Source organism: Eschrichtius robustus, chromosome 10 (assembly GCF_028021215.1).
Source record: "Eschrichtius robustus isolate mEscRob2 chromosome 10, mEscRob2.pri, whole genome shotgun sequence".
Lineage (NCBI taxonomy): Eukaryota > Metazoa > Chordata > Mammalia > Artiodactyla > Eschrichtiidae > Eschrichtius > Eschrichtius robustus.
In genome coordinates, this window is record NC_090833.1 from 5574205 (window position 1) to 5600741 (window position 26537).

At 50.6% G+C, this 26537-nt stretch overlaps 1 protein-coding gene across 4 annotated transcripts in view; it reads right to left on the minus strand.

Annotated features, from left to right (window-relative positions):
• Window positions 1–2170: 2170 nt before the first annotated feature.
• ABL1 (ABL proto-oncogene 1, non-receptor tyrosine kinase) overlaps window positions 2171–26537 on the minus strand; it is a 131145-nt gene continuing 106778 nt past the window's right edge. For 2 of the 4 annotated variants that reach the window (XM_068553876.1, XM_068553877.1), the window contains exons 4-11: window positions 23423–23695; window positions 15355–15439; window positions 14519–14696; window positions 12523–12707; window positions 10259–10411; window positions 8645–8734; window positions 8135–8299; window positions 2171–5880 (exon numbers count right to left, since the gene is read on the minus strand). In XM_068553876.1, the coding sequence (XP_068409977.1) occupies window positions 4166–5880; window positions 8135–8299; window positions 8645–8734; window positions 10259–10411; window positions 12523–12707; window positions 14519–14696; window positions 15355–15439; window positions 23423–23695 (2844 nt within the window). In that variant the 3' untranslated portion in view covers window positions 2171–4165. Of the gene's footprint in view, window positions 5881–7330; window positions 7876–8134; window positions 8300–8644; window positions 8735–10258; window positions 10412–12522; window positions 12708–14518; window positions 14697–15354; window positions 15440–23422; window positions 23696–26537 lie in introns of those variants that run through there. The other 2 variants (XM_068553879.1, XM_068553878.1) reach the window with 2 other exon arrangements.

Consider the following 26537-nt stretch of genomic DNA (forward strand, 5'->3'; position numbering starts at 1 on the left):
CTAAGAAAACTTTCATCGCGATATAACACACATCCAGAACGTGCCCCAATTCTAAGTGTAGTCTGATGAATTTTCACCAAGTGACACACCCATTAGCCAGCACCACACAGACTAAGCAAGAGGACACCACCTGCCCCCAGAGCTCCCTTGTGCCCCGACCAGGCATGAGTCTCCTCCCGCACCCCGATCACCCGCCCCCCCCCCCCCCGACTTCTACACCCGACTACATGCCCGTTGAAGTACATGGGAGCTGACGCATCACCGTGTCGCCTGGCGGCCGCCGGCATAACTTAACATGCAGTGGGGCAAGTCTGTCCCACCCCACTGCTCCCCGACATTCCACGGAGTGAACACCCCGCAGGTACCTATCCTTCCCGCTCTTGATGACCTTGGGTTGTTTTCCGTTTGGGGTTCTTCAGTGTTTGGGGTTTTTTTGTTATGTAAATGTATTTTTTAACATCTTTATTGGAGTATAATTGCTTTACAATGGTGTGTTAGTTTCTGCTGTATAACAAAGTGAATCAGCTATACGTATACATATATCCCCATATCTCCTCCCTCTTGAGCCTCCCTCCCACCCTCCCTATCCCACCCCTCTAGGTGGTCACAGAGCACCGAGCTGGTCTCCCTGTGCTATGAGGCTGCTTCCCACTAGCTATCTATTTTACGTTCGGTAGTCAGAAAGAGCAAGTGTTTGTTTTGTTTTTAAAACTTTGACACTCGAGGCTTGTATTTTGTGGTAACACTATCAACAGCAGCTGCCCGCCTTCGGTGGGCTTGGCTCTCGGGTCCTCACTCCTTGGTTCTGCACCTTGAGGGCAGGACTCAGAACTCTCTGAACACCGTTGTGTGTGCACATGGGTACGTCTTCCTGGGGCTAAATCCGCAGTCCTCATTTGGTCCTCAATGGTTTCTGTGACCTAAAAAAGGTTAAGGACCACTGTCCTAGAATGGCTAGACCCAAGTAAGTTTCTTGGGCTCGGGTGACATTCATGGAAGAGTCTCACTTTGGAGAAGAGTCTTCTAAGACCCTTATTTCACACCGGAACAGCCGCCAGGGTGGCTAGAGTGTATACGAGGCTGCGTCCCGGCCTCACCACGTGTGAGCTATGGCTGGACAAGTAAACTCCAGTCATAGAGCGTGGGGAAACGGGACAACGCACCCTGCCTAAGAGGCTGCCGTGAGGATCCCGTGACGGGCACACGTCAGGGTGGCTGTCAACATAATCGCTCTACGCCCTCTTGCAGATTGCGAGCTGTCACTCAAGGGAAGAGCGTGCTGCCGGGGGGGAAAAGCCCTGGACTCGGGAGGTCTGGTGTCAAGCGATGGTTCAGCCACTCTCAGACTCTGCGGCCTGGGCCTGGGTCCTGCCTCTGTGAGACGAGGGAAGAAATGGGTCCCGGGGGCCGCCTGCAGCTCCGGCTCGAGCGCGCCGCCTGACGTGCAGCGTGGGCCGCTGCCGAGGTCTCCGGGGAAGGGGCTTCACGGAACCGTGCTGTTCGATGTGCTTTGGTGGACAGGATCTGTATCCTCTGACAAGGCTGCTGGCTTAATGAGTATCATTATCAGCGGGTGCTACTCACTCCCCCCGACTTCCACTTTCCAAGCTGCCAGCTGGCGTTAAATGCAGACCGAGACGAGGACTCTGTCAGCACCCTCCTCGACAGTCCCCTTGGGAGAGGTCACAGCCCGGCCCGGGCCGGCACACCCTGCTCTTCCTCAGCCACACGAAGAAGTAAGATGTCCGGGGCGTCCAACGCAAGCGAGGGGTGCTTTGGGGACTGATGACAGTGGGTGAAAGTGAGTTCAAATGTAAAGAGAAAGAATGCACTTGGGGAGGGATTAACCCTTTCAGGCCAGAGAGAAATCCGGGACGTGACCTCCCTCCCCCATTCCAATGACACCGTGACGGCCTGACAGGTGGCACGGCCCACTCTCAGTGCCGCCGCCAAGAGCCAGGCTGCGGGCAGGTAGGTGTCAAGGGCACAGGAAGGGCCTGAGATGAGGACAGGCTTGTGAAACGGCCGATGCGGGATCGTTCTATTCTGTAAGACCCAACACGGAGCCCCCGGCCCCTTCAGGAAAGCTTGAGTCCTTCCCTGCCCACACGCACGCCACGGCTCTGAACAACAGGGAGGAATCGCAGACCAAAGCAACCTGCCCACGTGCTAGTGTTGTAAACATTTATTTAAAAAATACTACGGAGGAGAGACGTGGATTCAAAAAACAGAGTCACATACAGAAACAAAATGTATTGGACTGAAAAAAAAAAAAAAAAGACACCATAGGCATTCCGGAAGGGAGGACGGTGGAAAACTATTTACACATCATTTATAAAAGAGCAAGTCTATAAAAAGAGTGTAATACCAAAGTATAAATGCAAAATATAGTGGCACATCATGTGAACAAGAAGAGACCAGTACCTCACAGAAACAGGCAGTGGAGGGAACCTGGGTGGGCTTTTGTTTTGCTTTGTCTGCAAGGCCACTGGCAGTGTTCTGGCACCTCCCTCGGTCTGTGTAGCACAGCAGTCTGGGGGGCAAAGAGGTGACGTGCTGTGAAAACAGCATAAAACGACTCAGAGGACACCATCTCTACCAGAGAAATAAAATACAAATTTAGATGACGAGCGTAAAAATCGGGCCTGTGCGGGTCATGGGCCCTAGGAGGCCTGGGGAGCGGAAGGTGGTTTCCTCCTGGCTTCTCCAGGGGGCGCTCCCGAGCGCGGTGAGGCCCAGAGAGGTGCCCGTCAGCCTGCTCTTCAGCAGCCGCTCTAGGTCAAGGTCAAGGACGCTGGGCTCCTGCCCTACGAGCCTAGTCCTGGACAGCCTGGGGGAGATTACGCTGCTCTCTGAGACCCTTTCTGGGGCTTCGTTTGTGATTTTCTTCATCCCTGATGAGCCCAACCGAAACATTAGGTTAAGTGTTGCTCGTGGTAATTAAATAAGACATGTGCCCGTCAGGGTGCAGCCAACGCTGGCTGGGCTTTGGTGCTCCAGTCCCTTTCCTCCTTTGTGTGCACTGGCGCCCAATGGCAGCTCCTTCTGTTATCGGAGGCAGCTGTGCTGAGGGCCGAGTTCTGAAAGGCTTCAAGAACTCCAGAAAGCTGAAGACTGGCTTGTCACCAGGGAAAGAGCCCTGCAAGCATCTGCTTTGCCTTAGAGGAGGACAACAGAGCCGAAAGAGATCAATCGGAAAGCGAGACCAAGCGCCTTTTCAGGGCACCTGGAAATTCGGAAGGAAGGTAACCCCACGCTCACCGCAGACCGGCCCAGCCCTGGGCTATCTTGGCAGCAGCTGCTCACCCACCGCCACCCCTCCCGCCTCTGGAGCCCCCGTATGCTGACCAGCGACCCTGCTACCCTTGAGACTCAAGCTTTCTATCCAGGATTAGCAGTGCACGTCACAAGAGAGCCGGGAACTGGGCTCTAAGGACACGGAGACAGCGGGTGACACGGAGCCTCCCCCACATCACGCGCCTCCTCGGCTTCCCCACCTGTCCCGGGACCCGGAGGCTGGTTGGTTTTAGCACCCTGTTTTACCCCCCAAATCAAGAGCTGTCCTTCACGTGAGGAAATGGTGAGGGCACCAGCCCGCGGCAGCAGTGGAGGGCAGGGTGGCCAGCTGGCAGCGCTTCCCAAGATGCAGTTCTGGAAACGTGTCTTCAGCACAGGAGGCACGAGGAAGATGAGTGCACAACCTCTCTGCACAGGGTGAGCGGAGGTGACGGTTCCCAAGGCCTTGGTGACACAGCTCCCGTGCAGGGTACTCGTTCTTGGGGTGAAATGGAGGCGAAGGCATAGCCAGGGGAGGTCCTCCAGAAAGACAAATGAAAATGAAGCGCTCATCTGCCTTCCCACCTGCCCCCAAGAGCTCAGTTCTGAAGCACGATGTGGGGAAGAGGCTGGCGTGCAGTCCACAGAGCAGGAACTCCACAGATAGAACTCGGACAGGTGGCTCAGGGAGCCTGGGCTGAGGAGAAGGCAAGTGCAGGAGGACAGCGGGGCCACGACATAGGTAGCAGGGCTGCACTCCACGGTGGCCTCGGCTCTGCCCGGCGCAGAGCTCCTGGGCCAAGGTCCCAGCTCGCCGGTCCTCTCTCGGCCACCGTCACGGGCACGGGGGAGCCCTCACGCGCTGCAGGCTGCGGACGCCCGGCTTCTGCTACCTCTGTACGATGTCACTGATCTCCTTCACGGAGCCGAGGAGCTTGCTGAAGTCCTGAGCGGCCGCCGGGCCGCTGCCCGCCGTCGCCGGGCAGATCTGGAGCTCCCGGAGGCTGCCCTCCAGCTTGTTGATGGCCTCGCGGAAGGCGAACTTGTTCCTCATCTGCTGGATGGAGTCCACGTAGCTCACACAGAACGTGTACAGGTTTTTGCCGGCTTCCAGCACGGCGCTGTGGCTGGCCATCTGCTCGGAGTTCTTGGAGATGGCCAGGCACAGGGCCTCGGTGCCGTCCAGGACCATGCCCTTGGTGATGGCACCACTGGCGATCCGCTCCGGAGGCTGGCGGGTTTTCCGAAGAGACACGCGGGTCGATATGAGAGGGATGAAGGCGGTAGAGGACGGCTGGTCCCCTGCCAGGGCAGAGGATGCTGACGGCAACGCGGAGGGAGCGGGGGCTGGGCTGGTTGGGGTCCCCGCTGGCTTGGCGGACGACTGTGGCTTTGGCATGGACGGGAGCGCGGGCTTTTTGACGCCCTCTCCCGGCTGGCTGGGTTTGGCAGCGTCACTGTTCACGGCATCCACAACCAGAGCCATGGGTTTTGCTTTCCCACTGGCACCTGTCTCCCCGGCTGCTTCCTGGCTCGGGCTCTGGGAGGACTTCCCGGCTTTCCCAACGGAGGAGGCTGGAGGAGGGGGCGGCGGGGCGGGTTTGAGCTTGGACAATTTGCCCTTGTCTCTCCCTGGGGACTCGGAGGAGGGCTTGTGCCTCCTCACTCTGGACTCCTCGGCAGGGGCCTTGCTGGCCCCTCCAGAAGCACCTGGCCCTGCCCTGCTGGTGGGGGGCACCGGCTCAGCAGGCGTCCCCAAGGCACTGGACTTCCCAGCCTCGTCCTTGTGGGGAAGGCTAGAGGAAGGCGCGACCACAACCTGCCTACGGAGGAGTTTTGGGGTCAGGCTGGGAGGGCTGGAGCCCGGGCTGGACTCGGCCGCGTCTTTGAAGACCTCGTCGGCTGCTTCCTCGGTCTTCTTCACCAGCCTGGGTGGGGGAGTGCCTGTGCCTCTGGTCACCTGGTCAGGCCTGTTCTCACTTGCCCGCTTCCGAGGCAGAGCTGGCTTCTCACTCTTGTGCCCTCCAAACGTGGACGAGTCAAACTGTCTTCCCGTTGACTGCAGATCCCGAGGCAGCGTGACCGACCGCCACTCGGTGTCCTTGGCCCCGTGGGGCACGCAGGAGGCGGAGCAGGACCGCAGGAAGCGCTTGCTGGAGCTGCCGCCGCTCTCCTCCTCGCCGGCTGCTAAGCGGCTGCTGGTCAGCGTGCTGGACTTTTTCCACAGGTGGGGAGACCGGAAGCCTGTACCCCCCGACTCCCGGAAGGCTCCATTGGGGACGCCAGCCCCGCTGCTGGGCTTTAGGGACTTGGCTGGCTCGGCTGCGTCCGCGGGTGCGAGGGCCAGCGCCCCGTTGCTGATGTCTCGGCCTTCTTCCTCAGGGGCCCCCTTGCGCTCTGGCTGGCCGTCCATCTCCCGGAAGGAGCTGCTGCGTTTGGGAGGGGTTGGGGCTGTTTTCTTCTTCTTCTTGATCAAGGCACTGAACAAGTTGGTCTTCTTGTCTTTGGGGAGAAGGCGCTCATCTTCATTTAGGCCGCCATCCTGAGGACCTCGTTCTTTTCGAGGGAGCAGTGGAGACACAGCAGGCTCGTGGTCCAGAGCATCTGAAACACATGGGGAAGAGTTTAATGAGTCCAGGCCAAAGGCGACCGAGTGAGCGGGGAACCTGCCCGGACCGGCCGGCCTCTTCCTACAGAGCAGCCATGGGTCTGGGCGCTGGGCTCTGATGGGCCTGCACGCGGTCCCACTGCCAGCCACCTGGGCGAGTTAGTTCTCCCTGCTCATCCTCGGCTTTCTCGCCTATAACACGGAGGACATGAAACCTATCCACAGCGCTGCTGTGAGAATGTAACGTGATAACGAACGTGGAGCAATCACAGCTCTTGGCACGAAATTTCTCAGCCACTGTTGTCACTGTTGTTGGTATTATTATTAGGAAAAGCTTAGGTCTCTCTCCTTGAAGACGGCACAGCAAAAAGCGGGGACACCCCCAGTCCCCTCATCTCTTTGCTGGTTTCCTTTAAAGTAGCAGAGTCCCCTCAACACCACTATCTGGAGAGTAAAAAGCATGACAAGGCCAAGCACAGGGTCAGAACCTGTGCCTCTCAGACCAGTCAGCCGCTTGAGGCTCCCACGAGGATGGTCAGGAGGGAAGGGGCCACATACCACAGGGTGCAGTGACAATGGGCCATTATGCCTGGGAAACAAGATGGGTGACCTTTTAAAATTTTTAAATGGGCATTCTTTAAATATGAATAATAGCTCCTAAGAAATCTTTCTGCTGTTGCCAAGCTCCCCGCGAGTGAATGACAGAACTCTCCCTCCGAGGGCAGCTGCGAGCACGGGTGCCGTCAGCGCCCTGGAACTCAAAGCTGAGGTAGCGGGGACCTTTGTGAGAACACCAGGCGGCACACAGGGCTTCTGAATCAGGGGAAGCCAAGGACCTCCCCAAACCTTCATCCAGCGGAAGAAGGTGAAGAAAGTGAAATTCTAATGAATTATGCACAGCTCCACTTCAGGGCTGAACAGCTAACTGACACTCTTGGCACACCATGAGATTACGTATCAAAACACCCCTCAGATGAATACTGATGGGCATAAATGAACACGATTGCTTATCAGGGGGCTTTCAATAAGCCGCAAGTTTTCATAGCAGCCTCTCCTCCCCACACTGTTCCGCGACCTGAAATCAGAACCACTAAGAGAAGGACGCAGGGGCCAGATTCTGGATAATTTACACGCTGTCAAAGCGGGGTGAGCAAGACGGTCCAAGGGCGCGCCAAGAACGCACTCTAATTTAGATTCATTTCTTACGTAAACCTTTCAAGGGTATATTTTTGCTATATTTTATAGTATACGTGTCTGTGCAGTAGTACATACACATACCTATGTATAAGACCTGCACACTCAACTTTTTTTTTTTTTAACATCTTTATTGGAGTATAATTGCTTTACAATGGTGTGTTAGTTTCTGCTTTATAACAAAGTGAATCAGTTATACATATACATATGTCCCCATCTCTCTTCCCTCTTGTGTCTCCCTCCCTCCCACCCTCAACTTTTTAAAATTAATATGGGTACATGATGAAAAAAAATTGGGAACCATGGGGTCTACAGATTCTGGCTTTGTCCTGTCCCTTCCCATTCACCCAGCGTGTGGTCCATCACAGCACCACCCAGATGCCGGGCCCACCTCAGACACCTCCATTCAGTTGGTCTGCTGTAGAACCCAGACTTCTGTATTTTTTCTTTTTCTTTTTTTTTTTTTTGTTGGGGGAACTGCTAAATCAGAACAGTCTCGCTTAGAGTCAAGCCTGGCCCATAGGAAGCACTGGATCAGTGTTTGCTAATGTTACTCCTGATAACTTCTTGAGAGCCCTTTCTCACCACTCCCACCGCCCTCGCTGGTCTAGGGAACAGCACCAGAAACAGATTCTTCTCAGAGGCCTCGAGGGGACAGCGGCTCAGCTTTCCGCAGCCATCTCCCGGCCCCGTCAGTGCCAGTGAGTTTTTCGTATCAGTGCTTTCACAACGAGCTGCTCTTCGTGTGGTTCAATATTTTATTATTGCTGTATCTGCCGCAAGAGCAACCACAAATGCTGTGAATAATACATGAAAAGGTGGGTTTGTTCTTAGTAGGTTTCATAAGCACCACTGCCTAAGCCAATGGCTCCTAAATGACGGGGCAGGGGGTTGCCGTAGGAAAAGGAGAACCTTCCTCTCTTCGAAGCTGGACCACTAACACGGGGTCTGCCTGTCTTTCTGTGCAGTTCCCACTCACTGCTTCCCATCTGCCTGCACTGGCTCTGAGGGTCGACTCCCCCAGGCCTCAGGCGGGTGCGGGTGGTGAGGACGTACCGGTCTCTCCTGGGCCCTTGGAGTGGGGCGTCTCGGGCACGTCGGGGGTGTCTTTGTGTTCGGCAGCTCTCCTGGAGGTTCTCGTCTTGGTGGGCAGCTCTGGGGCCTGCAGCAGAGTACCTGCAACCCCTCGCATGCCTTTCTTCCCCAATTCCTTTTCCACTTCTAAGAACCACCAAAAAAATCAACAACAAAACCAGCAGTCATCAGTAACGACGTCATTTTGGTATGTTGGTTTTCTTTTTCTTTTTAAGACAAGAGTAGTCATCTATACACAGTTACAGAAAAGAGATACGCATCCTGAGGAAATAGTACTTGAGTAGTTTTCAGAACCCTGGCTGCCAAGAGACAGAGGGCCACCCCCCGCCCAGCTTTCTGGTCTCAGGTAAGCCGCTGGCCCATGCACTCTAGCAGGAAGTGGACTGAAGGACTGGGCTGGGTCCCACACGGCCGTCCCTCCCATCCCAACCCCTCTCCCCACTGCAGGCACCCCAAGGACCAGCACTTTACCATCTGATATGCTGGATTCCTGGAACATTGTTTCAAAGGCTTGGTGGATTTCAGCGAAGGAGGGCCGGTCAGAGGGATTCCACTGCCAACCTGGACAGATGAGACCCAAGTCAGACTACCCATGAGGCCTTGCTAACAAGCAGGGGACGAGAAATTCTCAAGGAAAAGGCTGGAAATTAAAGCAGCGTTCCAATCCTGCTAACCGTCTTTTGCTATGACAAGTTAAAGTGACGAATGTCACTGTGCCCTGTTGCAGACATTAAGAATTTGGGAAGACTTTAGATACTGGCAGGAATATGGATTATAAAATCCCAGAGACACGCTGACATCAACAACTACATTTACAAATATATTCTTCCCAACCTGCTTCCGGCAAATGCAGAAAATTACTCAACCAAGTAGCCTGCTTCCTATCTCACCCTTACTTCATGGTTATCGAAGTCCGAATTCCTCATCAATAAAGACGTGCTAATTAAAACAAGATTAAAATGAGGATTAAGGACTGACTGACAAGCCCAGTGTAGGTGAGGACGTAGGGTCCCTCTCACATGTTTCTGGTGAGAATATAAATCCATATAGACTTTTTGGGAAAACAATTTGAGAAAATCTATCAAAACTTAAAATGCACATGGCTCTCTGAACCACCAGTTTAACTTCTGTAAGTACTAGCATAACGCACAGAGGTATGTATGTATGAGGGTGCTGGTTCCTGTCTTGTTTATAATGGCAAAAAACAAACAAATGTTCATCAAAAGAGGACTGGATGAATGAATAAATCATGTAATAGATGCCAGGCAGCTATATAAAGAAAGACACGAGGCGATAAAGAGGGAGAGAGCGAGAGAGAGAAAGAGCACAAGCTCTGAATTACGGACATGGAAAGACACGCCTGTTACACTGCTAAGTGCAAAAAAAAAAAAAAACGAAGTCGAGGGAATAAATTTTTATACATATATATAAAAAAACGAGTGGATAAAAGTCACCTGGAATATTTACCTACGATACCAGAAATTTGTATTTATTAATAAGAAACCCATGTTTGGTATCTATCAATCTCATTTTTGCATTAAAAACAAACAAAAAACACTCACACATAAAATACTATGGGTAGGGCTTCCCTGGTGGCACAGTGGTTGAGAATCTGCCTGCCAATGCAGGGGACACGGGTTCGAGCCCTGGTCTGGGAGGATCCCACATGCCGCGGAGCAACTAGGCCCGTGAGCCACAACTTCTGAGCCTGCGCGTCTGGAGCCTGTGCTCCGCAACAAGAGAGGCCGCAATAAAGAGTGGCTCCCGCTTGCCGCAACTAGAGAAAGCCCTTGCACAGAAACGAAGACCCAACACAGCCCAAAATAAATAAATAAATAAATAAATAAATAAATAATAAAAATAAAGGAATTCCTTTAAAAAAAAAATACTATGGGTAAATAAAGGTGTACTGAAAAAAGTGAAAAAAAAATAGGTAGCAAACTGTTACATTAGTTGCTTCTGAAGAAAGGGAATGAAGAGAGGAAATGGAATACTTCGATTTTTTTTACTTTACATATATCCTCCTGCCCTGGGTATATGTAAAGTGCCCACAGAGACTTCTAGAACTGGCAGGGGAAGGCTCACATGCTCGCATGAGTTCGTAGACCTTCTCCGGGCAGCCTTCAGGGCGCTCCATGCGATAGTCTTTCTCTAGGAGTTCATACACCTGGGACAAGTCAATTCCTGGGTAAGGTGACATGCCGTAGGTAGCAATTTCCCAAAGCAACACTCCAAATGCTAAAAGAAAAAAGAAAGAGCAGGATCGTTCAAGATGTGTAAGATTTAACTACACTGCATTTAAAACTGGTTAACTGTGCGGCAGACATCAGAAGTTACACCCTCAGAAGCAGGCCAGACACTGACATTTTACCCGGCTCTCAATTACCAACAGCCCCGGATAGAACAGGACAGAATGAGGCTTTCCGTTTACTCACTCCCACCGACTAAAACAGAAGGAGAGAAGGGGCCTGGGTTGAGCAGCCCCTCCAGGGTCTTTTAGGTAGCCTAGCCATCTTGTTGGGAGACGTGCTGGAAGGAACCTAGGGCTGGAACTGAGGGGGCCATTACTACTCATGGCTCTGAGAGCAACTAGCCATGTGCCTAAGACAGGCCACCTCTCCTTTCTGGGTACATGAGATTATCTCTAAGGGCCCTTCCAACTCCAAAAATTTCATTAAAATCTTACAGAATCGTTGAAATTCCAGGTCCCATTGAGGAACCAGAACTCCTTGGAGACACAGGTGATTCGGGTCTGGGGCAGAGAATGAACCTGGAATATTTTATCATTCCAGATAGCAGAGATGCTACAGAAGACTATAGGGTTTTGTCAAAAGGACCAGGGACAATTTGAAGAACCCACTGGCCAAAGATGAGACAATCTGAATATCAATTAAAAAAAAACTGCAGTGGATTACTCAATAATATACTCAAATATATTTAAATCCAAGAGCTTATAATAATATCACAAAAGAAAAACAACAAAAACCTGGTCACCATTGGAGGATATTAAGAAACCAATTTGTTATCGTGGAAACCGGTAAATAAAGGCAAGGAAGCAATTTATCCTATCTTTCCTGTATGAACTGTGCCTCTACTATAACCAAACAGTAGGGGAGAAGAAGATTCTTCTTATAGAAGTATTGAGCTAATAAATGCATAAGGAATGAGAATTAGAGAATTATCATTTGGCAACCCCTAATAAATCAGCAGATCTAGACAAAGAGAGAAAATCAAGAATTATGGGCCTACTGATGAAAATGTACACCCCTTCCTATGAAGTACTCTTACTAAAAGAAAAACAAGTCAAACTCGAATGTGATCAAGCTGTCTCGATCCAAATACCCATTATCTAGGGAGAGTGAAGACTGAAGAACATGATAACTCTCACCACAGGGGTACACTGAGCAGAATCCAGAGTGTGGGAGACTTTAAAGGACAAATGACAGGATTTCTTCAACAAATAACTAGCAAGGGACGCAGAGGGATAAAGAAGGAATTTACACATTAGAGGAGACCTAAGGGCCACTGTCAACTAATAGCACTGTGAGATTCGTATTTCCAACCCAATTCAAACATATTGTTTAAAAAAAAAGAAAAAAGAAAAAAAGCATGACTTTTATGATTTCATTGGAAATTTGAACACTGACTAGATATTTGATAATATTCAGAAATTAATCTCAACTTGTGGTTATACAAATAAAAAAGTCATCTTTAAGAGACTTATATGAAATATTCATGGACAAGATATTATGCTGTCTGGGATCTGCTTTGAAATAACAAGGATCGGGCGGGTGGGCAAGTGTACAGGATGAGAGGCACCATGAGGTGATGACGGCAAAGCTGGGTGATGGGTGCCTGGGGCGCATTAGGCAACTCTGTCTTCTTTAGGGTATGCTTACAATTGGCATAATAAAAAGTTCTTTTCAAAAAAGTAAAAATAAAATACTGTCACACTTCAGAGGCTTCAGAGGGTAATATTCTATTTGAATCCCAAACCAAACTATACAGCATTCTCTCCATAGAAGAAGACTCTGGGTGCCTGCAGGGTGGGCCGGCTGCCCCTGCAAACCTAGGCAGCAAACTAAGAGTGAAGACATAAAGATGGTGAGTGGGGAAAAACAGTTAATCTGAATTATTCTGGAAGAAAAAAGCTCACTTTTACTTCACTGTGGACAGAAAACAGGGGAGAAAAGATTTTAAAATGAAAAAGAAGTAAGAAAGAGAATTAAGTGGTGAAAAAGAAATGAAGGCGCAAGAAAGAGGAAGTGAAAAAGCAAGGAGAGAAAGAAAAACAGGGAAGCAGCCCCACCCTGCACGGGCGAGGACAAAACCAGAGCAGCAGCCCTTACCCCAGACATCCGACTTGATGGAGAACTTGTTGTAGGCCAGGCTTTCGGGTGCCGTCCACTTGATTGGGAACTTGGCCCCGGCGTGGGCTGTGTAGGTGTCCCCTGTCATTAACCTGCTCAGGCCGAAATCAGCCACCTTCACCAAGTGGTTTTCCCCTACCAGGCAGTTTCGGGCAGCAAGATCTCTGGGGAAGGAACAAGTTAATCTGTGAGAGTTCCCAGCTAGCTTTCCAGCTTCACAAGTCCACCGCCGTCGTCTATAAAGGTGCAATACCGACAATGGGAAAATGGAGTCCGGGCCCGCTGGGGGGCAGCGCCCGTCCCTCAGCACCCACCGCGCTCCCACGCGTCGAGGGTGGCACAGAGAGCAGGCTCCCCGGCCCCATGACCTGGAGCAAGTTAATCACCCTCGGATTCAGTTATGCCAGCCATAAAATGGAGATGATAATGACGGCGCTTACTTCTTAGGGTGGTTGTGAGTGGTAGTGAATTAATAGGTAAAGCACTTCGACCGATGCCTGGAGAAGTGTCATCTAAGCGTCTGTTGAGTTATTACTGCTCTGTGCCAGGCACGGGGCACAAACGCATAGGCCAGGCCTCGATCTCGAGAAACTTACATCAGACTGAGCCTCGCTTGTCCTATTCAGACTTGATAGGACAAAATTTAAAAAAAGCCCACGACATCCTTTACCCAAATGTATTTCCCACTGTCCTATTTCTTCCTGATGCTTATCCAAATGCGTCCTATAAATTGTCTCCTGTGTAATCAGCTTCCTCTCGCCTCCTGATTCTCCCTGGGAAGTAGGAGTCTAATCTTTGGTTCACGGACATTAACCATGAAATCGCAAGGCAAACTGGAATGAGGGTTGAGAAGACGCACCAGCTTAAGGCGATGGCTGTGTAAGATAGCCTGGTCATCAGCGATCAGAGGGGAAGGAAATACAGGAGAGCTGTGCCTAATAGGATTTTGGTAAAGCACTTTAAGTTTGCTTGAATGAAGAGAGAACGAACCTAGCCGTGCAAGGCAAACCAGGAGTCACGAAATCTCAACCTGCAGCCTCAGAGGGTTCACCTTCTTGAGTGACAGGCGCATCTGAAGCAGGCTCGCATGGAGCAGAGAAAATCCGTCTTACAAGGAGCCGCCAGCATTTCACACATGCTACTCTTACTCCTCACTATGAAGTCTCATGTACAGGTTTCATACTTGAGTTAATTGGGTAGGAAAGGTCCCCATGGTGGCGGGCAGAACGTCTTGTGTAAAAGACTCCGGCAAAGCCCATCAGGCTCTGTCCAGCACAGGCCGTCACTTTGCTAGGAAGCCATTTCCACCAGCAAAGAATGCAAAGGCCAGGATAATTGTGGCACACTTGAAGGTCAAAACACTCCAGGCTCTAAAGCAGCAAAGACGCTTAATTCAGAGTGACGTATACACAATTCTGACAATCGTGGAAACATCCCTGAACCAGATGACAGCAAGTTAAGTGGAGAATGAAATGATAATGAAGAGAAGGAAAAACACGCAGCACAGAAACAAAACCCACGCACGGCTGTTACTGAGCGCTTGTGTAAAAAGCCATGCCAACGGCTCCCAGGAAGAGGTCATAACTGATGAACCCCGGCCCCGGAGGAGCAATGAGTGCTCTACTCCAGAGGGAGCCGTGATGATTAGAAGGGGCGCCTTTTATAAACTTCATTCAATATTCCTCTTAGCCCAAAATGCTTCCGCAGTGAAACATTCAATACTTCTCAGGCTGGGGATTAAGCACTCTGGCGGTCCAGGAGCCAGGCCGGGCTGAACTTAGTCCCGGATGCACACCCGAAGCCGGCGGCGTCAGGAACCTGGCGGCTGCCTTTGCTCCAAGGTCCGATGAGCTGCCAGCACTGAAGTGAGAGGCTGAGCCAGAAGACCTCGCAGGTTGGGGCTCTCTGTCGAAGGACGCTCACGCCCCACGCGCGCCCCACAGACCCGTGGGGGGCACCTTCGCCGGGCTCCTACCTGTGGATGAAGTTCTTCTTCTCCAGGTACTCCATGGCCGACGAGATCTGAGTGGCCATGTACAGCAGCACCACGGCGTCCACCTCCTGCCGATTACACTCCCTCAGGTAATCCAGCAGGTTCCCATAGGTCATGAACTCAGTGATTATGTAGAACGGGGGCTCCCGGGTGCAGACCCCTGCCAACGAGACAAGGCTTCAGGGTGCTGCCCTGCTCCCTACTGAACACATATCACAAAAGACGAGCCCTGAAGAACAAGGCTTCCGAAACGGATTCGGACTCTGCCCCTGCGTCCTGGGCCCAAGTTCTAAGATGGTTCCATGCACTTGTGGGTTGAGATTATGTTCCTGTGGGAGGGACGTGGCCCCGCTCTTTCCTTCCTCTCAAGCCAATGAACTTCAACAGGAAGAGGCTGCCACTGAGTTCATAAGCAAAGGCCAGGCCACATCAGACAAACTAAATCACTGTTAGTTTAAGGCCCGCCGCCCACCCCCGACCCTCCCCGCAACTGGATATGTCTACATACAGAATCACTTCCGTGAAGGAACTCTTGAAATTCTTAGGTTTCAGATGCCGATTTGCATCTGACTGCTTTTGGGTATCAATTTAAAGTAATGACATTCTCCCTCACTCGCGTGGGCACACGGACGGACACACACACACCCCCCTCCCTCCCACACAGGCCTCCTTTTACCAAGGGCTGGATGCTGGTGGGGGACAGATGTACAGATCAGAAACCTCAATGCAGTGAGCCACCCACCTCTTCTCTAATAGCACCTGTATCACCCCAGAGGGTCTAATTAAAAGGCCCTCTCTCCAGAGCTCCACACACTCACCGAGTAACTGTACTAAATTGGGGTGCTTGATCTCTTTCATTACTGCGGCCTCTTTCAAGAACTCTTCCACCTCCATGGTATCCTCCTGCAGGAAAAAAAGAAGTGATGACATTATCTCAGCAAGGGAAGTGTTGAAGTGGGGAAGTACGACCCGAATGGTTAATACAAACTGGAGCTTCCACGAACAATCACCCCGGTCCACCAGTCTCAACCACGACATCGCTCTGGACAGGTTCCAAGGCGGCCCGATCATCACCCCAACGGCACGAAGAATTGTCCACTTCGGTGCTGAGCTTTGGAACTCTCACCCTGAGCACTACATCAAGGCTGGCTGTATATGCTGGTGACTCGCCCTGGTGGCTCTATGCAGACTATACTTGTTTCCATCACCCGTGGAGTTTGTGGGGAGCGAGGGAGATGTGTACAGGCAAATACCACAAACTTGGTGCCACTTCCCTAAGGAACAGCTGGCTTCCAAGGCCTCCCAAAATGCTTAATATAAAAAAAAAGAAAAATCACTTGAAGAATCCGAAATGTACTTGATTTAAGAGAAGAGACCTTGATGACACAAAAAGATGTATAGCACTACCAAAGAACGATGCCTCAAGATATGGCAGAAAGAGAGGATGTTGAACTTCTTAAGAATGCGGTCTCACGGGGCTCTCAATGAAGCAATCACCACTACCTGTCAGGTCAATTACTCACAGATTCTAAAATAACCTTCACTAGCAGCTCCCCTATCAACGGCTTCACAAGTACCATCAGTACACATCACGTTTTAGGCAAGTTCACAGTATTTAAAATGCCAAGGGGAGACAAAGATATCAGCAAATGCCCAGAGCAAATGCGATAATGTTTCTGCATTTCCTCACGTTATCAGTCTGGAGTGCTGCTGTCGGCTCTGTTTTCAGGAGCCTGGCTGTGGGTTTACGTCCGGTAAACCTCCTTTTGACTTGAAGAACCCACTGTCCTCTCAACTGACCATCAAAGCAAGAAGCAGGTGGGTGATACATGACACAGTCTTTTGCTATAAAAACCAGCAAGGGAAGCAGGATCCCACCCTCCAAGTTGCAACATGGAGTCTGAGTCTGTCTGAAGAGCAAGACTGCATGGGAGATAGGGAGAGAGCTTCTTGAAAACCAGATTCCCCAAGAGAAGCTTTATCAACTGTACTATAAATGTGGAGCTTTATTTACACCGTACCTGCCCCTTCGGGAAACAAAGAGCTAAAGTGTCCTACTCACTGTGGCTAGCCGGTTCCTACCCTGGCACGTGGGGAAGGCTTCCAGAGGACGGGTCACCCTTTACTCAGTGCTGTCTTGCTTTGGTCAATCGTGTTTACAAGCGAAGCATGACCAGTGGGGAGAGGTGTCAGCCCACTATCACTTGGCTTAGGGCTCGATGGGGCTGAAACTTAGACACAGTTTACCGCTCTTTAAAAATGGTGTGCTGCTCCTAATGTCAGTTAAACATCCTGTGTAGTCTCTGTGTCGAGCTGCACGGGTGGGAGAAGAACACGTCCCCGCCACCACCTCACTGGCTGCTTAATTCTCCGGAGTCCTCCCTGCCCCTGAACATGCTCAGCAGACCATACCGTTTCTGGCGTGGAGTGCTCTGATCTACCAGGGTGACGCGCTACTGCCGTCAACGGCTGCAGAGCCAAGTGCCTGCCAGAACTAGGGGATTCAGTGCTGCTCACGTAAGGACCAGGGCCTTTAACAATCTTGCTCAGCCAACAGTATGTTCAAAAAGTAGCTCTCAAATGAAGCTCTCTAGGTTTAAAGCACCACATAATGAACCTCGCACAGTGAAATCATTTCCGATAGAACACTGCTCTTATAGCTACTGACTCTTTTCTACAAGAACCATGTTCTAGGTCTTGAGAGGCACGGACACGAAAAAGGAACACTATGGCTTTCAAAGGCATCCCTCTTCTGCCTTTCTCTCTTCATTCACACACACACACACACACACACACACACGAACCGCACGCACATGATGTGTGGACGGTATAAATAATTCCTTGTTTTTTCTTTCAGGACAATCAGTGTGAACTTGTCTCCCCCTGCTGGCATCAGACCTGGTTCAATTTATAATTTAAACTACTAACAGCATCCTACATTTCTAGCTGTGTTAAACTGGAAATATCCCTGATGCTATCCTTGTTATATTCCTTTACTTTTATTTTAAAAATTTCCATCATCTTTGTGAAGAGGATTCTTCCATTTACATAGTAAAATAAAAGTAATTCTGAATGATTAGGGCAAAGGCAACGCTCTGAATAAAAGCTGTGAATTTCAGTCTTGTCTGTCAAGGAGGGAGTTGGGTCAACTGCCCTCTCTCCATGAGGAATGACTGGCCTGGCCAGGTGTGGACGAATGCTTCGGCTGGCACAGAGGTTAAGAGGGTGATTGCGAGTTATACTGACCAAGCTCTGCTGCTGTGTAACCATGGTAAGTTACCTACACAATAGATAACAGATTATCTCTGAGCTTGTCTTCTCATCTACCAAATGGAGAGAACGGCAGTATCTGCCTCGTGCACAAAGGGTGCCGAGTGCAGTGCCCGGAACACGGTCAGCACCCGCTCGGTGGGACTCGCTTTTATTACTATTAACACAGTTGATCTCTACTCCTGAGAAGCAGACTAAACATATTGCTTGTATGGAAGACAGGCTGGTTCTTTAATTAACGCTGGCTTTTTGGTCTTTCTCAAAGATACATTCTTCCAGACTCAACATCTCACAGGTGTTTTCTTTTTTATTTATTTATTTATTTTATTTATATTTATGGCTGTGTTGGGTCTCTGTTTCTGTGCGAGGGCTTTCTCTAGTTGCGGCGAGCGGGGGCCATTCTTCGTCGCGGTGCGCGGGCCTCTCACTGTCGCGGCCTCTCCTGTTGCGGAGCACAGGCTCCAGACGCGCAGGCTCAGCAATTGTGGCTCACGGGCCTAGTCGCTCCGCGGCATGCGGGATCCTCCCGGACCAGGGCTCGAACCCGTGTCCCCTGCATTGGCAGGTGGATTCTCAACCACTGCGCCACCAGGGAAGCCCTCACAGGTGTTTTCTAACCAGCTTCGTCCCTTTTGCTCACTGGCCTCATCCCCAAGAGTAGGAATTCTACAGCATAAAAAAGAACACTATTTTTAAACACAGCTCAGCGCCCCGCTGCTGCTGCACAGCTTTTAGAGCTCTCCATGCCTCCTCTCAGCAGGGACCCCTGGCCGCAGTGCTGGGCTCGTGTCTAAGACAGATCAGTTTCCGCATGTTTCCGGTTCTTACCCGATGTCAGGGGAGCAAGGTTACAAGCACAGCGAAGTGCCACCCTGCACCTATCAGCTCGACCAGGGTCCACGCACTGGAGAGACGGGGCAGTTTCCGAGCTAGACCGAGGAAGGCGGATGGTTCACAAACCAGGTGGGGGACTTGAAGCTCAAGTGAAAAGTCCACAGGAAACAATCTCACAGAGGAGCCCCCATGACTCTGGTCCCCCAGGACTGCGGCCGTATCTAGCTCCATGGCCAGAAGGGAAGCCGCTGCCCGAGCGACTGCGACATGGCAGTGGCCTCTCTCCCCAGCGCACAGCCCCCGTCCCGCCGTGAAGTGAGAGCCGCCGCGTGCGACGGCCCAGTGTTCACGCCGTCCTGGAGCCCTTATTTCCTGCGGGGGAAAATAACAAACATAAAACCCAAACCAAAACATACGGTGTTGGTGAGGGTAGGGAAAAGAGGCACTTCCTCCACACCAGTGGTGGAGCGCAAATTGGTACGAGCGCTTTGATCCAGCAGTTCTACTCGGAGGAGCTGACCTAACAGGACACTCTCCCGCGTGCGCGAACAAGGAGAATCCCGGTGCACTGTTTGTAACAGCAAAGTAGTGGAAAGAAGACAAATGTCTACTGAAGGCTGGTGAGATATTAAAATATATCCATACAAAAACAAGACCACCTTACACGTACTGTCAAGGAATATCTGCCAAGACACACTAAGTAAACAACAGAGGGTACAGAGCAGCAGTGTCTATAGCACACTGCCATATGCTTAAGAAAGATACGTGCATGTGGACTGTTTCTGGAAAGACTCCAAAATCAAGGGCAGAGGAAACTATCTGTATATATTACCTATTGGAAAAATAGGTAAAGAACTGAGTACAGTGCTAAGTTTTAACTTTTTTCAACAGTGTTAATTTCTGTTATTTTAGTAAATTTGTCAGCTAGCTTATGAGTCAATTTTAATAACACAATTAGATTAACAGCAGACCTTTCCAAATTCTGTTATGTACACAACTGTTTCAAGAAAGAAAACAGACTTACAAACTTACTATACAGCTCATCTGAAACTTGGGGCTTCTTGTACTTGACAGTTCTCTTAGGCACATCCTACCTTTAACAAAGAGAGTACATGCCTACGACCTGCTGAATAGTGTCAAAATTCAAACTAGCCGGTCCCCATCCGGGGGCCTTTGTTGTAATTCCAGTTTCCCACCCATAGGGGCCAACCGAGTGCTCCCTTTTTTTCTCTTCGGGTCTTCCTTTTGCCCTGAAGGTACAGGGCCCAGTGGTGGATAAAAGTAGGGCCTCGCTCCCCCTGCTGGTTAAGGAGAGTCTGGTCTGTCTGCTGAGGGGCCCGCAATACCAAACACCCAGGACAAGGAGGTCCGGCACAAACAGGGGCTCAGTGGGAACTGGCTGAACAAACAAAAGCTTGGGCTAGAACTGCAAGGATTTCCCAAGTAGTCTTCAAGAGACAGGCAGATCGTAGCTACAGCCTGTGAGGGAAGTGAACGGCGGGTTGGGGAAATGGTGATTTTTAAAATGCATAACTGTGGTTTAGGTATATTTTTCATGGTATATGAGGAATCAGAACCTGCGTAACAATTTAAAAAAAGACTTGGGCTTTGGAGCAGGATGCCTGGGTTCAAATCCTGGCTCTGTCACTGCTAGCCATGTAACTAACGCTGGGTCAGTTACTTAACCTCTCTCTGCTTCAGTTTTCTCAACCTTACATGGTGGTAATATCAGTAGCCTTCTCTTAAGGTGGCTGGAAGGATTAAATGAGGTGCTCTGTGTAAAGCATAAGGCACTCAGACTCAGGCACGTAGTAAGAATCAATAAATGTTAGCCATCACTGCTATTTAGAACCCACTCAAACTCTCCATGTCTGTAGTGGAGATGAACGCCCCAAATGTTGATACTAATCTTATTTGCCAAGTGGGAGACATACTGTACAGGTGTTTTTTGTGCAAGGTGGGGTGGAAGGAGGGATAATTTATTTAGCAGTTGCTCAGTACCTTATTTTGGGTTAATATACCTCTAGAAAATGACACAGTCCCTTGGGACTTCCCCGGTGGCACAGTGATTAAGAATCCACCTGCCAATGCAGGGGACACGGGTTCGAGCCCTGGTCCAGGAAGATCCCACATGCCACGGAGCAACTAAGCCCGTGCGCCACAACTACTGAGCCTGCGCTCTAGAGCCCGCGAACCACAACTACTGAGCCCACGTGCCACAACTACTGAGCCCATGCGCCTAGAGCCCGTGCTCCGCAACAAGAGAAGCCACTGCAATGAGAAGCCTGCGCACCGCAACAAAGAGTAGCTCCCGCTCGCCGCAACTAGAGAAAGCCCACGCGCAGCAACGAAGACCCAACACAGACAAAAATAAATAAAAAATTAAAATTAAAAAAAAAAAGAACCACGTTCACAAGTAAAAAAAAAAAAAAAAAGAAAGAAAATGACACATTCCCTTTTCCCTAATTAGCTACCCCTTGGAGTGACTATTCACAGAAATCTATGCAACTATATTCTGTAATTTTTTTATGAACTATGGGATCACAAGTTAATAAGGCTCTTAGGAAAAATTATTAAAAGTATAATAAAAAGCTTAATAACACATCATTAGAGAAGTATGTTCTAGAAGGCACCCACTTCCAGATAATTCTGATGTACTGGTATAAAAAAAACCCACCGCCGAGCTCCAGGGGGTCCCTCCTCTAGAATCATCTTCTTCAGTTGTTCGGAAAATAATGCCACAGCATCAGCTACTGAGCTACAGTTTCCCCAAGTGCAAACTCTACCTCTTTTTAAAGTTTTCCAACAAGCCTTTCCTGGACTGCTATCTAGTGTATTTTGTCCTTTTACTCTTGTTTTGTTTTGGCAAATCCTGGCAAATGTGTGGGTAGCGCCTGAGCCTTTAACAGCTCTGCAAGCTGGTCAAGGCCCAGTTTCCCTGGGCCTGGTCTTCGGCCGCGTGCCGCCCTGGGACGCTGGAGCGCACGCCTCCCCGTGCCCTGGCCTGGGCTCCGGGAGGTGGGGCAATAGCTGTTCGGCTCATTCGAGGGCTCGCCAACATAGGCGTCCCCGAGAACAGCGAATCCGACCACCTTATTCCCGTGCATCAAACCCTTCAACACGCCCCACTGCCTCCAGGACAGCGTCCCAGCTCCTCAGCCGCGTTCAAGGCCTCTGCGACTCGGCGAGCCCTCTCTGCCCCCTACCTTCCTCTCCTGGCCCCGTTCCCTTGGCCAACTCCTGCTCACCCCCTTACAACTCCCGTCCTGCTTTCTCCCTGCTGAGCAGAGCTCACCCGTCCCTCCTCTCGTCCCCACGTGGTGCCACAGCTCTGAGCTCGTGCCTCTAACACAGCCCTTGTCACACCACACCGCAAGTATTGTCATACTTGCCTATTTCTCCTACTAACTAGACTACCACCAACCAGATGATTCTAAGCACCTAGACCAGCCTGAGGTGAAGAATTCTGTCCAATTCGTTTCCACAATCCCAGTGTCAAGTTCAGGGTCTGGCAAATAAAAGTGAGGAGTTTGATAAATGCTTATTAAGTTAAAGAAAATCCTATCTGGAAAATATCCAGGGGTCCTCGAAATACCCATGCCACCACCATTCCCCACCCCCCTCCCCAAGCGTCAGTCCTGCCCCAAGGACCAAGCTAAGGGGACACAGTCAACGTGAAGGCCAGGAAGCCACCTTTGGTTTCTGGGACTAAAGAATGCAATCTTTTCTCTAAAGTGTCACTTCATATCAACCAGAAATCACAATTTCCATTTTACTGTGCCTTTGAGTGAGGGCAGCAGGGAAATGACCGAGTCTCGAAAAGGCGGGCGTTCTGGCTGCGTGCACCTGACCGACCTTCGAGAAGCACGCACGCACTCGGGTTCGTTTTTCCCAGTGGTGGGTGTTTCAGTTCTGCTTCTTTGTTAACAGCTGCAAAACAGGGCTCCCCCTCTCAATTTCTGTGCACGGGTCAACATAATGGGAGTTCATTTAAAGTAAGCGAAAGCCACACAGGGCAACACTAGGGGACACTCTCACCACAGCTAACCACATGGCTCACAGTTTGATGGAGGCGAGGCCTGCAAATTGAACTTCCTTCCCTTGGCTGGCCAACAACGCTAGAGACTACCAACGCCAGGCGTCAGTGGAGAGTGGAAGTCGCAGTCATCGACGGCGGGCAGGCAGTACCCGAGGCCCTGTGAAGCCCCCATGTCTCCTTGGTGCCTTCCTAGAGGAGGCAGCCCACACCTGTGCTTCCAGAAGTTTGGACACACGATTTGGGGAATGGGAACCTGCTAGAAACACCCAATGCACTTGCCTCTCAAATCTACCAACAAAAATCCACGGAAGAGTCAAACGCATTTTGGTTACATCTCCTACAACTCAGAGACCCGCCCCCCCCCACCCCCCTTCTCTTAACTCAGTAGGAAGCGATCCAAATGCCACACAAACAGAACGGAAACCCACGGCTTTAAAACACCCTTGCCATAGAATGAAAAAACTCCTCCAAATGACTAATCTTTTAACACCAAAAAAACCCACAGCACTTCTCAGCTCTCGGCGTATGTGGAAACACACTGAGAATAAGAGAACGAGTCAACCCGCACACGGAAACACAGATGGCTCGAGCTGAAGAGCGAGGCCCCGGGCCGTGCGCACAGGCAGGCGTCGCTGCGCCCCAGCAGACAACAGGCCACCCTGAACTAAGGTGGTGCGCCACCTCGAGGCGCTGTGGGCAGCGAGGCTCTCGCCGGACGGACAGCCGGGTGGCCCCGGGCTTACCTTCAAGGTCTTCACGGCCACCGTCAGGCTGTACTTCTTCCACACGCCTTCGTACACCTCCCCGTACTGGCCTCCGCCCAGCTTGTGCTTCATGGTGATGTCCGTGCGCTCCATCTCCCACTTGTCGTAGTTGGGGGACACGCCGTAGACGGTGGGCTTGTTGCGCTTGGGGGCCGGGTAGTGGAGAGTGGTGATGAGCCCATCAGCCACGGTTGAGTGGTGGTGAACCAGCTCGGCCAAAGTGCTGAAGCGGCTCTCTGAGGAGACGTAGAGCTGAGGAGACAGGGGCGGCCTTCAGCCACAGAGCGGCACACGCTCAAGCAACTCCGGAGGCCAGCTCCGCTGAGCCTGAACTTAAAGCGCAGCAGAACCTCAGACGAACGGCTCTCCGCACACGGCCAAGTGTTCAGAAAATCACTTATGCTGTGTTTCTCCATGACCTCCTCCACCTGCCTCATTTTCACATGTCTGGTTCTCTGTAACCATTCTGAGCCCAGCGTAAACGCCCATGAAGTAGTTCCCTGACCACCCAATGCAGACTCATCACCCGGCACCAGTGAGTCATCGTATCACCTGTCTTACCTCTCCGCACTGTACTTACCACTAGCTCACAACTCCTTGTTTATCTGCCTGATTACCACTGCCTGTCTCCAGCTACTAGAATGTCAGCTTCATGAGAACAGAGCCCTAAGCTGTCTGCTTTTATCCTGTATCCCCAACGTCCAGCACAAGAAATGAGCACGTAACAGGTACTCAGTAAATGTTGTTGATTAAATTAATAAAGAGTAGAACTTAATAAGCATTTGCTGGCTGGAAAAGAAAGTAATTTTTAATTATTACTACCTAAAACCTATAATTATATAGTCATCTAGAACTAAACAGTGATCAGAGATGAAAATCACTACAAAACATAAACCTCCTTCTCATTCCTGCTCCCTCGATTTGGGCTGAGTAAGAAGCATCAGAGGGCAAGACTTGCAAATCCCAGCAGTATGCCCACGTGGGATGCCCCCACCAGCGCTCTCCCAGAACAGGGTGGGGACTGGGAGGGCTGCACAGACGCCGTACAGCCTCCTCCGGCACAGGGAAGTCAGGAGAAGGGATATGAGACACAAGTGCACGTGAGTCTCTAACTGAGACCTACAGCGGGTGAGAACCCGTGCAGGGAGCCCCTCCCTGGGTCATTCGCGTCTGGACGCCGCGAAGGGGAGGGAGGCAGAGGTGCAGGCCGGCAGAGAGCAACAGTGTGCATGGGGACAGCTATCTTTCTTCTCCTCTCTTTTTTGTTTGGTTCAGTGATGTAGTGAGGGGATATTTCCTTACCAAAACCAATTCACATTAAAATTCACACAGAACATCTGGACTCCAGGCACATAACTGAATCTGTTGGCTCACTAAGGGCAGCCGACGATTGCTGAAGGTGGAAAGGATACTAAGAATCATGACCAGGTGTTCAGTTAAGACGTGCCCAAACTGCAAAGACACGGGAAGGAGGAAACAGATTGGGGGCAGCGGTGATGCCTGAGGCCAGAGGGACAAAAAGGAACAGGATCACTCAGCTGTAGCTGTAATATCTTACTACTTAAAAAAAAGAAACAGGAAGAAAAAGCCTGAAACACATACGGCAGGGCCAAGGCCTTGGCTGTTGGCGATGGTAGGCTCCATTACCTTCTGCACGTTTGTAATGTTAGATAATAAAACTACTTCAGAAGAAGGAAATAACAACAAATATACAATCTGAACCATCTGTAAGTCTCAAGAGGGTAAACAGGAGTCTTTAACAGGAGATTTTTTTTTCCTTTTTTGCCTGGGGAGATGACAAACAAATTTTTAAAAATCATGCAAGCCAATGGCAAACTTTGGCTTAGGGGTTTATAATTTACAATCTTCTTGTAGCAATCCTACTAAAAATAAAATTCTGAGCAACCCAAGAATTGTCCAGAAAGATTCTGCAGCCCTGGGGACCTTGTCCCTCCGGAAGACGGTGCCTCTGAACGGCAGGACCTTTCAGGGTGAGGAGGCAGCCCGCCAGGAGGCCCTACTTTTAGACCTCAGAGCACCGAGGAGAAACCTCTAAGTGAACCACTCTAGGGAGAGGCCATGAGTCTCACTCAGGCCCCTGCACGTGCTGGGGGCTGGGTCGGGGTGGGGGGCAGAGGCGGGCACCGCTGAGCCTGCCCTTAGCTTAAGGCCCACACACTGGCAACACGGCACTCTCCTCGGTGTTAGTCACCAATGCACGTGCAATTCACAAAGATGATAGAGTGGGGGATGCAGGGAGGGTTCCAAATCCTCGCCCCTCTCTGGAGAAGTCAGCTGTCCAACTGCTTCACTCCAGGTTGCAAATGCTCCAAGCCCTCTTCTCTCTGGCTACTCAGCTGGTGGGCACTTTTCCTACCAAGGAGGGACGAGAGGAGAGAAAACGCACTCCGAGAAGGCACCCCCTGGAGCCACAGCACCCCTCCCGCCTTGGAAATCACTGGCACAGTACACGCAAAAGAGCCTGTTTCACTTGCTGGGCTCCTGGGGCAGGTCGCCTGGGAACAAGGCTCATTACCTATTTCTCCCTGTCAGCCTGAAAGGAGCACTCCCCAACCCGAAGATCAAGTTCACTCAATCGCCCAGAATGCTGATGGCTCCCCGAAGCCCTAGTTTATGCAGAATTTGTTCTTGGTCTCAGCTGATTCCCTCTCAGGCTCCTTTATTAGAGGTTTCAGAGTTATGGGAGGTTTCACTGAATGGGCAAACTTTATCTTTTTCAATAATTAAATTTACAGACCCCCCAAGACTTAGTTCATTTTTCAACATAAAATACCAACATACCAACACATTAAATATTGAAACTCCCTTAAATGTACTGCACAGCCATCTTCTAACAGTCAAGTCTGGTGGCTTCCTTCTGATTAGTGCTAGTTTGTGAGCGGCATTGTGCTAGCGAACTGGGTAATCTTCATCAGGAATTCATGGCATGTTCACAGAAGAAAGTGAAATTAGTGTTATGAATGGCATGTCATTACGCTATGCACCCAGTTACATAAACACTCTGGGTGCTCAGCCAGGGTGTGCCTCTTCCTAATCATGCAGGGACCCGAAAGATAGGACTTGTCAAAGAAAC